General features: G+C 36.5%; 1 protein-coding gene across 1 annotated transcript in view; it reads left to right on the top strand.

The window, feature by feature from the left end:
* Window positions 1-15,140, top strand: part of LOC148949033 (glycosyltransferase 25 family member) — a 58,975-nt gene that overhangs the window by 15,682 nt on the left and 28,153 nt on the right. The window contains 3 exon segments of the mRNA XM_089094871.1: window positions 7,469-7,711; window positions 7,713-7,812; window positions 9,931-10,050. Of these exon segments, the coding sequence (XP_088950997.1) occupies window positions 7,469-7,711; window positions 7,713-7,812; window positions 9,931-10,050 (463 nt within the window).

Below are 15,140 nucleotides of genomic sequence, written 5' to 3'. Positions count from 1 at the left end.
GGGGAGGCATTCTTCTCAAGTACATTGAAATTTATGTTAATTTTAAGTTATAATGCCACAATTCCAAGCTTTGACACTAAGAAGTCAGTTTTACTAAAATTTAATATAAAACTCTTTTTTATTAGTATTATGAAAAATAATGCTTTTAGTTTTTAGTTTACAAAAAGATTTTTTTTGGTTTACAAAGGGAATTTAAAGGGCATCTACCAAGACCTATAGGTTGTCAAGACCTATAGGTGAAGTCCAGAGCCCATGCCTTCATGAAGAGAAAACAAGGGAAATATCACTTATATTTAGGGGGAAAAAATAACAAACTTTTGATGCACCCTCATTGGGACATTTCTTGGTACTTATTTATTATACCACCACCACTCAAGAAGTGAAGTTAGGTTAATCCTGATGAAAAATACCAAACCATGATGAAAATGTAATACTTTGGAAAAAATGTGGGCTATATATTTGCACATTAGGGGAATGAGGGGTAACCTAAACCCCACCTTAATGTGCAAATATATAGTCCAAATTATATAATTCGAATGTATTGTGGCAATCGCCACTTGTTTTCCACTGAGCGTAAGCTAATTGTTTCTTAATGCAGACAGAAAAAAAAGTGTTTGTTCTCGAGCTTTACACAACGTAAACTTGAGTGTTGGAGGTATAATGCATAACTACCGATTTCTCTGAGCTCGTGCTGTAAAGGTTGGGCCTATGTGCAAATGTACAGTCCGTGACTCCGACAACTCGTACTTATTCCTCAACTCTGGTGCATATGATGGATCCGATGACCATGGAGTCGGCTTTATGATAGGCCGCCGTGCGCAAAAAGCTTTTCTTGAATGGGATCCAGTGAACCCGAGAACAGCCAGACTACGACTTAAGGGAAGATTATCCAACATATCTATATTTACTTTCTATGCAACAACAAGAGCGGCAACGGATGATGATAAAGACTCCTTTTACACTGATCTGGAGATTACAATGCAGAAATGCCCCAAACGAGACTTTCTAATTTTAGCGGGTGATTGGAACTCCCCTGTTGGCCCGAGAGACCCCAATATTCGCGATATTGTTGGCCCATTCACTTACGGTCAGCGGTGCTGCACTGGGAATAGACTACTCCAGTTCGTGAGATCTCAAAACCTTACCATCATCAACACTATGTTCCAACACAAACCCTCTCAAAAAATAACTTGGTTCTCAAACGATGGCTCCACAACTGCCCAAATTGACCATACATTGATCCGTCAGCGTTGGTGCTCCTCAGTCATCAATTCTCGAGCTTACAGAGGGACATGAACAGGGTCAAAATCTGAAAGCGATCATACGCTTGTAGGTGCGAAAATACTCCTGGAGTTGAGCGCGAGGAAGAGACAACCCACAAAATGGAAGTTAAACGTGGAGAAACTGAAAATCCAAAAAGTGTTTACGACTTTTGCCTGAAGTTACAGAACCAGTTCGCAAGCCTGACCAACTGCTGTAATGAAGACCCAACCACCCACTGGAAAGAATTCCGGAACACCACTGAAAAGGTGGCCACTGAAGTTATCGGCTATGCCCCTGCAAAGACGAGGAAGAATTACGTCTCAGAGAAAAGTGTAAAGCTAATCGAAACTAGGTGGCAGGCATCAAACGCACCAATCGCAGTAAAAAAAAATCGCTATGTAAACAGGTTAAAAAAAGCCTACGTCAAGACCGCCAACAATTTTGGGATGAGGTTGCTTTAGAGATGAAAAAGCAGCCAGAAATAATGACACGAGTAGGCTGTATAGAACCCTTAAAGAAAAAACTGGAATAAAGTCACCCATCGCTGTTCCCTTAAAAGACGCCAAAAAAAGTGTGATCCCTGACGTGCAAGGTAAACTTTATCACTGGAAGAATCACTTTAAAGACCTGCTTAATCCAAATACAGATGGACAAGATGCAACGGCGATGCTGCCACCAACAGCTAAAAGATCACCATATAAAATCGAACTGGCACTACCTTCAGATTCAGTGATACTTAACGCAATCAAACGGCTAAAAAACAATAAGTCTCCTGGAGAAGATGGTCTACCTCCCGAGGTCTACAAGGCGTTGCCACACGTTTTAACAGAGCAACTAGAAACCCTCTTCAGTCTGATATCGAAGAAGAAGACCTTTCCGTCTGATTGAAAGGTGTCAATAATAATCCCAGTATTTAAAAAGGGGGACAAATGCGACAGCCGCAACTACCGAGGGATATCACTTATGGATATGGCTACCAAAGTATTTGCAATGATTTTGCTTAAAAGGCTCGAGGAAGCAAGGGATGACTGGACACGCGAAAATCAATGCGGATATCGAAGAGGGAGAGGTTGCACTGCACAGGGCTTTGCTCTTCGCCTTATTCCACAGCAGTGCAAACGCTACAAACTCCCCAAAATTAACATGTTCCTTGATTTTGTAGCTGCTTTCAACTCTGTAACTCGCAAAAACCTTTGGCGAATCATGTTGGAAGATGGTATGCCGGTTAAATTCATAGAGCTGTTGAAGGCCTACCACAAGCATGGCAATTTGACAGTAAGAGTGCTGGACGAAGACACTGAGTCCTTCAGTGTTGAAAGTGATTTAAAACAGGGATGCATATTGTCCCCAGTTTTGTTTAATTACTGTATAGACTGGATTCTAGAGAGTGCACTCTCGAGTTTTGATGGTGTTGTTATGGGATGGGGCATTAACGTGTCTGGCCTGGACTACGCGGATGGCATCGACGCTGTTGCTGCTGATCCAGCAACTGCCCAAGCAATGCTAAATAAAATAGCATATTTCTCTCAGTTACTGGGTATGAAGATCAACGGGGCCAAAACTAAAGTCATGGACCTAAATATACAGTCTGATAATCACCTTGTGCTTTACGGACAAGAGTTGGAAAAAGTCCATAGCTTTACTTATCTTGGCTCAATAATAGACTCTCGTGGAGGCTTCTACCTTGACGCACAGAACAGAATCAACAAAGCCCAAGCCATCTTCTCACAACTCCGCCGCCATTTGTGGATCCGGCGGGAGATCAGCATGAAGAAAAAAATTTCTGTATATAAAGCGACTGTTAGATCTATTCTTTTCTATGCAGTCGAAGTTTGGCCACTGAAGGCGCTTCATTTACATGATTTGAAAGTCTTTGACCCCTGCAGTCTACGAAAAATCCTGAGGATTCGATACTCCGACAGAATCTCAAATGTTGATGCGCGCCACCGCTGCTGTAACATCGAACCCGCCGCCATGATTGTCAAACAGAGAAGACTGCGTTGGCTTGGTCATGTCCTTAGAAGATCCAATGACCGAATCATAAAGCAAGGGCTTCTAGCTACCCCGTTGCCAGATTGGCGCAGGTGACCTGGCGGTCAATTTAAGAATGGGTGGACAACTGCCAAAAACGACCTCGGCCCCATTGGCGGATTTCGAAAGTTTGGCAGAAATTGGGAGAGCTGCTGGCTCCGGTTTGCTGAAGAGCTGGCACAAGATCGCGACAAATGGGAGTCAATAATACATAGTCTTCTAGATGCCGGGTGATGCATCCACGTCTGGTCCCGCAACAAGTACAAGTAAGTAGTTTGAATCTACGGCGTTTGATCAAAAGTGATTGTAAGTATTTTGGTTACGTATCAATCAAGAAGGAGATATTTGTTACAAAGCTAAGCCACCACTGCATACTCCTGTTGTATTCAACAAGGCGTAAGTGAACGAGGAGTTAACACATTTAGTTGTGAATTGCAATTGAAAAGAAAAATTAGCCTACAATGCTATCTTAACATTCTGACACCGAGCAGTTCCAGGTTCGCTTTCAAGTCATTACGAATGAACCGTTACTTCCGTTGACATCACCGGTCGACTTAGCCATTGTGGGCTAGTAGTACAGTAAACGACTGTTACATCAAACAGTTCGTGGTAACGAACTGTAAGTAAGGAGCGACCCGGCTCAATGGTAACCGAAACTCTAGAAAACGGGTTTTTGATACCAATAGATATATCAAAAGAATCAGATTTCAATGCTGATTTCAAATATATAACTTTCATCAAGTTTAGTGCTACTCATCAAAAGTTATGCGCCTGAGAAAATTTGGCTGATTTTCGAAAAAAGGGGGAAAGACCCCCTAAAAGCTATAGAACCCTGATGAAAATCACACTATCATATTCAGCGTATCAGAGAACCCTACTGTAGAGGTTTCAAGCTCCTATCTACAAAAATGTGGAATTTTCCATTTTTTGCCAGAATACAGATCAAGGATGCGTGTTTATTTGTTTGTTTGTTTTTTTTTTTGCCTTCCCTGGGGTTATAGTATCGATCAAGCGGTGCGATAATATTGTGGTAAGACTAAATGTACTGGGAATTTAAATTTATAGGGCCCTTTTTAATTGATCAAAAAAATGGAGGGTAACTAGGCCTCCTTTAAGGCTCATTTTTTCACACAGTCACCCAATCAAGATTTTTAGATAGCCATTTTGTTCAACATAGTCGAAAATATGATAAAAATGTCTTTTAGGATGACTTGATCCCCCAAAGTCCCCAGGGGGAGGGCTGAAAGTTATGAACTTTACTCAATGTTAACATATAGTTTTTGTTATTGGGAAGTATACAGTCTTTTTCTGAGGTGTTTTTTTGTGGGAGGGGGGGGAAAGAGCGGGGCGGGGGCTAGAGGGAAGGATCTGTACATGAAGGCAGTGTGCCTGGGGGAAGGGAAATTGCCATGAAGGGGGCACCGGACTTGCCAGCATTATTTATTGGTTATTGGGAAGTATACAACCATTTTCAGGAAAGATTTTTTCTGGAGGGGGGGGGGGGGCTAGAGGAGGGGATTAGTCTGGAGAATATTTCCGTGGAGGATGTTTCTTTGGGGTAAGGGACATTTCTATGAAGGGGGCGCCGGATTTCCAAGCATTATTTAAGAAACGATCAGAAGTTAAATAAAAAAAAACAAGTTTTTTCAACTGAAATGAAAGAAGGAATATTAGAACTTAAAACGAACAGAAATTATAACGTATGTGAGGGGTTCTCCCCCAAGTCAATACCTCGCTCTTTATGCTACAGTTTTTTTTTAGTGCTTTCAAAAGAGCTATCTATTCTAATTAAACGGCCTTTGTGATTCCGGGGTTTGTTAATAAAATTTTTTTTTTAAATTTTAACTTAAAGAGCTTGTTATTGACTAAGGGGAGAACCCCTTCATATAAGTAATAAAAAAAAAACAGTAAAAAAACAAGCGATACGGCTCAATAGTAATCGAAACTTTTAAAAAAGAAATTTTGATGTCAATAAATGTAACAAAAGAATTTGTTTATAATGCTGATACTAAATATATAAATTTTATTAAGTTTAGTATTACTCATCAAAGGCTACGAGCCTGAGAAAATTTACCCGATTTTTTAAAGAGGGGGTAACATCCCCTACAAGTGAAAGAATTTTATTGAAAATCACACCGTCAGATTCAGCGTATCAGAAAACCCTAATACATAGGTTTCAAGCTCATATCTGCAAAAATCTGCAACTTTGTATTTTTTGCCAGAAGAAAAATATACGAATATAGAAGTTAGTTACGTAAGTTAATTTGTAAAGACATCCATTTAGCAAAAGAAAAGTAAAATTCTTATGCAAATAAAAGCTGCATTAACTAAAAAACGATCAGAAATTAAATAAAAAAAACGAGTTTTTTAAACTGAAAGTAAGCAGCGAAAATAACAAATAACCTGCCACGACAGGCGACCGCATCGTGCCGAGGCGGGCCCCTCCACACCCCCTCACTATTAACACTATATATTACATATTTATCAAAAATCTATTTATCTAAAAAATAAAATTATTTAGCGACAAGTGCGAAATATTGAGGAGGGGAAAATCCCTTTCATATACGGAATAATTTCTGTTCGTTTTAAGTTTTAATGTCGCTCCTTACTTTCAGTTTAAAAAACTTGTTTTTTTTATTTAATACATATAAAGGGAAGCTTCTACATGGCGTCAAAGACTGACTTCTTTAAGCACTTCTCCTTCAGGCATGTACACAAGAAAGGATTTTTGGGACCGTGGAAACTCGAAGGCTGGAAAGTTTTGAAAATCATTCCGTTATACCCATATTTTTTTTTGTCTTCCTCAATTTTTTTTGCATACGTGTCTGATTCATTCAGATCTTTCTGAATATTTTTCTCTCGCTGTGCCACCGTTTATTAAGGTAATATTAACAAGGCAAAATTCTCACTCTTGATTACCTGAAGGAAGAAAAAACCAAGAAAGGGTAAGGTAACCGCCCTTTCAATCTTGGCCCTTAGATTGGGCGCAGTTTACTTTTTTTTTTTAATATTTATTCTAATGCGTTGAACAAAGAAAAAATTCGACCAAAATTCAAGCCTATGAATCTATCAAGAAAGAAAAACAAAAATCAAAGGTAGTCAGAATTGGGGGTAGACAACCAGAGTATAATTTAATCTATATACTTTTCCCAAAATTTCAAGCTTGGGGCTGAAGTTTTGAGACGTGGGGAAAATATTCTAAGGAGCAGTGGCGGATCCAAAGGGGGCGAGGGGGTGCCCTCCTAACGTAAATTAAAGTAGCGTAATTTACTTAATTAAGGCAAGTTTGCGTTAAATAAACTTGCTCCTAACGCAAGTTTATCGGATTAACCTATTTTGCACCCCCCCCCCCGCCCTAAGAAAATCCTGGATCCGCCCCTGTTAAGGAGTGACCTCCCTGATCAGCATTAAAGTCGGCCTTTAGTCCCAGTGTTGAATCAGGATCATTTGAGTGTTACTCCAGCTCTTACGTGAGGTCACTTCGCTTTTTTACTTTTCTTTTAGGTCCAAGATGTGGCAGTGCCACTATTAAACAGCCAGAATATAACGGATCTCGTCTTACAATTTAAAGTTAATATCGCTCCTTAACCTGACTACTTTGGCAGGCACTCCGGCTATTAGTCTAAAATGTAAAGCAATTGCTATTATAGAAGAAGTGAGTAGTATAAACCATATTTTTTTATAGGAAGAAGGAGGGCTGCAATCAATTTCTTATGCTTCCTAGTGTATGTGACCAGTCATCAAACGGATCGTCTGTAATTTATCTGACATGCTTTTAATAGGGACATATCGTCGCTCCAACACCTAAAGGCCATATTTAACATTTTCAAATTCCTGAGATAATTGCCAAAAAGCTCTTGCTAAACTCTTCTCAAAGAAAGGATCAGCAGGGCCACGCATGCTCAATCACACTTCGAACCTCCTCATCTCCATTGCCATGTTGATCCTCCCTTTGAGAGCAGCTTAGTAGACGTTATTTTGGAAGTTATAATAGAATTGTAAAAATGTCAGATACGATTTTGGGCGTGACAGTTTCGATATGGCTTGGATCCGAGATGATTAGCAACCCTGTTGGCCTTTACGCGCTGCAGTCTATTGTATTTAAATCGTAATCACTTAATTCTCATTCAAGCTTTTATGTAAGGTCTTTGCTATATTGTTTTTTTTTTTTTAGTTCGTGGATGCGGACGTGCTACTAGTAAACAACCAGACTTTAAGGGAGCTCGTCTCACAGAATAAAGTTGTTGTCGCTCCCAAACTTGACTCCCTTGGTATGTACTCCAACTATTGGTCCGGAATGCAAAGCAATTACTATTATCGAAGAACAGATGAATATAAACCAATTCTTGAGAGAAAGAACAAGGGCTGTCATCAGGTCATTCTTGTGAACTCTTGTTTCCTTGTCGATTTGAGCCAGTCGTCAAACGGATTATTTGACCTTTACTCCAAAGAAACTTAACGGGTATACAGGGCCTGTTGATGACATGATCACTTTTGCCATTTCGGCCTTCTGGAATGGTAAGTAAAACATTGATTAGATTAATTTCTAATTAGAATTAATCTCTTGTGATTTAATTAGGAAGTTAAATCTTTAGATATTTAATTGATTGATCTCGAACTCTATTGATTTAACTATATTACTGTTAAGAGGAGCCTTGTTGCCGCAGGTGTGATTTTTCAAAACCTGTGTTTAGAGTTGCCCTAATTTACAATTTTGTCAGAATGGGGATTGAATCCAAGTAAAATGAAATATTGTTAAGGGTAAAAGGCTTTCCTCTTCAAATATTTTTATTATTTGAAATTGTTTTTATTTTCAACAATTTTTAAGAAGTGTACTTGTTTGCGTCTGTGCTTCAAATTGATTCCCTCCCTGATCAGGTTTGTTTGAGAAGTAAAAATTGAGCGGAAACAGATTTTGGAAATAAGCATAGTGTCTTCTCAAGCAATTTGTAAGAACTGTATTTATGTATTTTTGCACCTTTAATTTGATTTAATTTCTGACCAGGTTCAAATTCTCACTGATTAAGGTCACTTTGGTAGCAAAAATAGGGGAAATAAAATTTTAAAAGAAACATAGTTTCTTCTCAAGGAATTGGTAATAAAAGTAATATTGACTTTTCGACTTTAAATTGATCTCCTTTCTGATAAGGTTTAAATTCTTGTTGATTAGGTTCACTTTGGTGGTAAATATAGAGGGAAATAACTTTTCAGTTATTGTAAATAGATTGAACTTATTTGCTTCAGAATTGGCTATAGAGTCCAAAAGGTCTAAAAAAAATTCTAGTCTGAACGGAACAAGCTAAATAGAAAAAACTTAACGTCGATATTCACAATATCGACGCCATTGGAGCCCCCGCATAACTTTCGTGAATTATTCTGTTGCCCTTCTACTGGAGTTAAACTTCATTGAATTTTATCATTAACAGTGGCGTCAGTGCTTGGAAATTAGGAGGGGAGGTTTTTTTCGCAATTTCGGGAGGATATTGCTGCTTTTTTCAATTTTTCCAATGAAAATACCAGAAAAAGCCATTTTTCAAGGAAAATAGTAAGAAGATATTTTCAAAATCAAGAGGGGAGGAGGGCAAATACCTTCAATTTTTGCCAGTGTTCTGTAAAGTCAATAAAGTTAGTAAATAGCGCAAAAGAACCTATTCTAAATTCTTAAGTGCGAAAAACATTACATTCTGAAGTTAAATAATTCATCACTTTTCGACTGAATGTGCATCACTTTTGTTGGGGATGAGTCAACCGAATGCGCATAATCATCTGAAAGAAGACACAACTTTATTTCTAGGCAGTGGCGCAATTTCGTCAAAATCCTAGGGGGGGGGGGGGCAAAGTTGGAGCCAATTTTCCCAAATCGAGTGAAAATGACAGCAAAAATTAAAAAATAAGCCATTTGGTACCATAATGGTGGTACTATTTAGTAACACCTATTTAGTATTGTAAAAGTACTATAAAGGTACTTTATAGTACTATAAAGGTAAATATGTACCAAAAAACTGATCTGTTTCTGTTGATACTTGAATTATGCTGGTTTGCTTAGTTTTTACAAGGTTTTGGAAGACTCAATTTTAGGTGGGGGGGGGCAAGAGATCTGGGAGGGACAATTTGCCCCCTGCCCCATAGAAAATTACGCCCCTGTTTCTAGGGTTATCAAAACTGCTTGCATGACGAATTTGAATTCCTTACTGCAGTAAATTGGTGTCGATATATGCGTTACATAAAGCTATATGAGCACAACATGAGGTGGGTTCTTGGAGAAACTTGATTGTATTTCTGTGTTATCAAAAGTAATCTTGTATCGAGGTGTCCAACCGTTGGGAATGAGGGTTAAGACTTGGAGAACTATATGTTTGTATCCTTTCTGTGATTCATTATCCCTTTTATATATTCTCCTTCAGCAAAAAAAAAAAATGTATATTAAGAAATACATGATTTCTTCATTTTTGTGGGTGTAGATAAGAAAAATTTATATTTCGAATAGAAAACTTTTAAGCTGTCGAATAGAAAAGAAGCTGTTGGGACATAATCTTCTTCTAGTGGATTTAGAACCGCCTCAACCTTTTGCTTTTCCTGCTGCTTATGAAAATAATGAAACGGTCTGTTTGTTTACCCTTGTGTTTCTATTTTAAGATGTTCCTATTTACGTTTTGAATGAAAATATTTACGGGTTTGTGCCTGTTCCGTTAGATGATGGACAATCATTGGAGGACGAATTGATGCAACTAGAAGCACTCAAGCTTGAGGTCACAGGTAATAATATCTATTCATATTATTAATTTTACAACTTTGATTTATGATGTCATAGTGCAAGTGGCTAGCACGATCAGCCATTAAGCAAAAGATTGGTGGTTCAAAGCCACCAGGGGTCGATTTCTTTTAGATTGTAATTCAGCTATCAATAAAACCATTATACCAACGATACTTACAAAATTCAAAATTAAGGTATCAATCCCTTATGTAACTAATTATGTAGAGTTTCATTATTTTTTCTCATTTTAGCTATATCCTATGGTGTCATTATTATTATGTTATTATATATTATTCTGATTTAAAGTACCCACGACAGTAAAAATGGAATCTAATTCTTTAAATTCGCTAAGTGGAAACTTACGCAACCATATACGCCTTAAAAAATCAGAAAAATCGGGGAATCAATTTTTAATGGAAAAGATGGTCGATGCAGGTATGCAGTTTTAACACTTAGCGGGTGCCAAGTTTAAAAATAGCATTTGTGAACAATCAGCAGAAAATTAGCACACAAAGATATATCATTTATGTAGTTTTAGAAAGTGAAACTTTCCCGATTGGCGTAGCAAAAGACAGACACTGCTATTAACTTGCGGTAAACTGGGTAGAAAATAAAACAAAAACAGTAACTGAACGATTAAACTGTGCATGAATATAGCACTAACATCCTGTTTCCAAACAAGAATTGAAAAGAAAAGCATATATTGTTGAACAGCTAAAAAATATAAGCTGCGTATTAAAATGTTTATTTTTAAAATTCTTCAAAATTAGCGGCTTCAACTTATAAGTTAATTGACTTACCTACAGGACAATAGTTTTTAGAAAGACCAATAAGGCTATCCTATTTTATTGTATTGATCCCTTTAGTTGACTATTCACATGTCCATAGGATCCTTTTTTTCTTCTTATTCAGAATAAGTCACTTTTCTTGCTTAATTTTGACATATTCTCGCTCGCCTCAATTTGTTCAATAGCAAACGCTGTCCTGCTCGATTGATTATTGAAATATTTGGTAAGTTTGGGCGGTGCAATCATTCGGTTCTTATTAAAATTTTATTAAGGTTTTCAATCCCGTACTATTTTCTGAAATTTTATTTAAATGTAAAGTTGGAAAATCCCAATTCGGTTTTCGTAAAAGAATGGGATGGTCGTCTGTGCACAGCCTAATGGATAAAATTCTGCTAAACGCTCGCGCTTGGTCTCTGCCGTTATTTTTACGTTGTGTGGATATCTTCTTCGCATTTGATTCGGTTGTGCATTCTCAGCTCTTCCTAACTCTCCTGGACCAAGGAGTTAACCCTTGTGTGACAAGGTGTTAACTCTTGTCATATTGGTACTCGTATAAATCAGTTCATGTTAAACTGTCGGACGAAAGTTTATCGTCGCCCATAGGCCTACGCCTTTTAAAAGGAGTAAGAGAGGGATCGGTTCTGAGCCCCCTGCTTTTTAGTTGTCTGATAATATGAAGTTAAATCACGTTAATATGAAGTTTTCTTGTTAGTTTATTTCTTTCTTTGTTTTTTCTTTTTTCTTGTTGTTTCTCCGCCCATTTCTTTTGTTTTACGGCGGGCTATAGATAAAATTCATTCATTCATATTCTAATTTTGGTTCGCAGACTTAGCGTCGTATTCTTTCAAACTTTTTTTTAAATTGTGAAAAAGCCCCCTTTGCATCGACTATTCTACTTTTTACAACATCACTGCATCCGCCATCTTTGCTAACAATACTACCCAGGTAAATGAAACTGTCCATTGAATCGACTTAGTTTTACCTAACATCACTCCTTTACCCTTATTTACTCCTAGTTTAAGAGACTTTGTCTTCTTAACATTAATATATAAATCTATTCTTGCACTCTGAACTGTTGAAACTTTCAAAGATTTCATTCATTTTACTAACATTTTTCTCTTGGACGCTCAAATAATGTCAATAAAGTCTTGGAGAGTTTTGCCTTCTCATTTTATTCCATGTTCTCCCATAGCCTTTGCCATATTCCTTAGGACCAAGTCCATCAAAATAACTCATTTAAAGGGAGAGAGGACACAACCCTGTTCAGCCCCTGATTCCACAACAAACCAACTAGTAACTTGATTTCCTAACTTAATTGCTGTAAAATACTTTGCGTTCATAGCACGAATCAATTTAATGCACCTATCTGGTATCAAACAGTGTAAGTAAGGAGCGACTCGGCTCAATTGTAACCGAAACTCTAAAAAATGGAATTTTAATGTCAGTAGATATATAAAAAAATCAGCTTATTATGATGATTCCAAATATATATATATATATATATATATATATATATATATATATATATATATATATATATATATATATATATATATATATATATATATATATATATATATATATATATATATATATATATATATATATATATATATATATATATATATATATATATATATATATATATATATATATATATATATATATATATATATATATATATATATATATATATATATATATATATATATATATATATATATATATATATATATATATATATATATATATATATATATATATATATATATATATATATATATATATATATATATATATATATATATATATATATATATATATATATATATATATATATATATATATATATATATATATATATATATATATATATAAAGGGAGCGACATTAAAACTTAAAACGAACAGAAATTATTCCGTGTATGAACAGGGTTGTCCCCTCCTCAACGCCTGGCTCTTTACGCTAAAATTTGACTCTTTGTCCCAACTCTATTTTTTAAAACAATAAAAAACTTTAGCGTAAGGAGCGAGGCGTTGAGGAGGGGAAAACCCCTTTCATATTCAGAATAATTCTGTTCGTTTTAAGTTTTAATGTCGCTCCTTACTTTCAGTTAGAAAAACTTGTTTTTTTTTTAATTTAATACCATATAAGGGCTGAATCTTCACTAAAGCTTTCGAAATAGCTGAATGAAATGGCTGTTTACAATTCATAAAAGTGAGGGCTATAGGGTTCTGATGATTTATTAGCTTTTCAATTATTGGTCTAAGATTGAAAATTTGGTCGACATATCCTCTCACCTTCATAAAACCGCGTTGTTCTTTTCTTAAAACTTTATTTTCAGCATCTCTAAGTCTAAAAAGTATCATCATACTAAGTAATTTGTTTCCTAAAGAAACCAAACTACTATAATTGCCACAGTCATTCTTATTAACTTTCATACAAAGGGGCTTAATTAAAGTTTTAAAATTGCTAGGTATTTCCCCGTTTTTAGAAATGATATAATATACAGTGATTTAATTCTAATTTAGCAACTATCATATTCTGAAAACTCATTAACCACTCTATCAACGCCTGATGTCTTGTTGTTTTTAATCCTTTTAGTACCTCTGTAACTCCTCCTAGCAAAATAATTCTTCTTTCAATTCAAGATTTTCCATTTTTTTTTTCGTTCTTCTATGCTTTATTTCCAACAACTTCATCCCGGCTTAACACGTTTTCAAAGTGTTCCCGTCTCTCTTTTGCCCATCTGGGATTCTGATAGTCCATTTTTTGAAGTAAAACCTTATCTTGTCTCTCCAGGTAAACGCGCAGTTTTTTTTTTTTTTGGGGGGGGGGGATGGGGCAAAACATCGGTAAAACGCAACAATAGGTGAGTTAAATGGACAATCCGAGAAAATATAAGAAAAATGAAATAACCTTAAGGTAATCACTGGCCTTTAGGTTTTTCCTTCTTTGCATGTGTAACTTGTTCTATCTGGCTGGTTCTGGCAGTTACGCATAAGCTATTTATCATGACTACACATGAACGATTTTGAATGTCCCTTTTCCTCCTAGGTCCGTAGAAGGACCCTTCTCCAGTAGGATAAAAAAATAGCTACAAAGAGGAGGATATTTTCACGTAGAAAGCTTACTTTTGTGAGGAACCATATCTTTTTCCTCGGAACAATCCTCTCACTACGCCGTCCGCCCGCCCTCCTCAGGTTTCCCTTATCTGTGGACATTCGGGATTCTGTCTATTGCCTAAATTGTTTTGTGTATAAATTATTATCATGGAGCGAGTTTTGATATTCCTGTTCGGTGTGGGGAACACTGATTTTTCTAATTTTTGTGTTCTGATTGCTTTGGGTTTCTGATCTCTCCCTTGTTATAACTCTTTTTTTTCGTGCTCCAGCATATGTCTTCTCTTTTTTTTTAGCGTATTTTTCCCTTTATTAGTGTTTTACACTGTACTGTAGTGTATATTTTCTGTTTGTTTTTTGGGCGTGCCTTCTGTAATTTAGTTTACTGTTTTGGTGTTATATGTGAGACCGGGACAAGTTAAGCTTCTCGGATCAAGTAACTGTTTATTGCTTGTAGAAGAAGATTTTTTATTACGAAGAGAAAAAAATAATAATAAAAAGGTGGACACATTAGTGTTGCCCATGCAAACAAGGGATTTGCCTTGTTATTCAAGCTAGGGAACTGCAAGTTACCTGAAAAGGGCTTTCAGCCATGACCATTCCGATGGTATACTTTTTATTTCGATCCGACACTTTTTTTAAAAGAAGTTTTAGGCTATTTTTCGAAGCTCCCTTAAATTTGTTTTCAAACTAACTTTTTACTATTAAGAGTAATTTAGACAATAGCTACCATTCTTCAGTCAGCTAGAAATGACATTTTTTCTCACTTGCCAGTTTTTTTTAACTTTGTGTTTTAATTATTGGTTACTATGGGCCGTGGTTCGTCCTTTACTAGCTCGCAGCTACCGCTATCACCATTATAAAATGTCGATTAATAATTACCTAATTGGGGATGGAGATACAGCCGGCGTAGCTTTGTTGGCATCAGGCGTGTGTTGTTGCTGCTACAGTTTGTTATTGATAGTAGTATTGCCAGATCTTTTTTCTTCGCTACAAGGTATCATGGGGTTGTTGAGTGGTGGAGCAGGGTTTGGTGATTGAGTATGACTGACTTCAAATTTTAGGTGCCAATCAGGGGCTCGTACTTTCTTCTTGTCCCGCCTTTTGAACCGAAAAAAGAAAAAAGAACCGAAGGTGTCAACCGGGTTTTGAACCTAAGGTGTCACAGTCTGCAGTTCTTATA

This window comes from Artemia sp. Qi Xiang Cuo, chromosome 9, assembly GCF_049724085.1.
Source record: "Artemia sp. Qi Xiang Cuo chromosome 9, ASM4972408v1, whole genome shotgun sequence".
Lineage (NCBI taxonomy): Eukaryota > Metazoa > Arthropoda > Branchiopoda > Anostraca > Artemiidae > Artemia > Artemia sp. Qi Xiang Cuo.
This window is presented reverse-complemented; position numbering and strand designations above follow the sequence as displayed.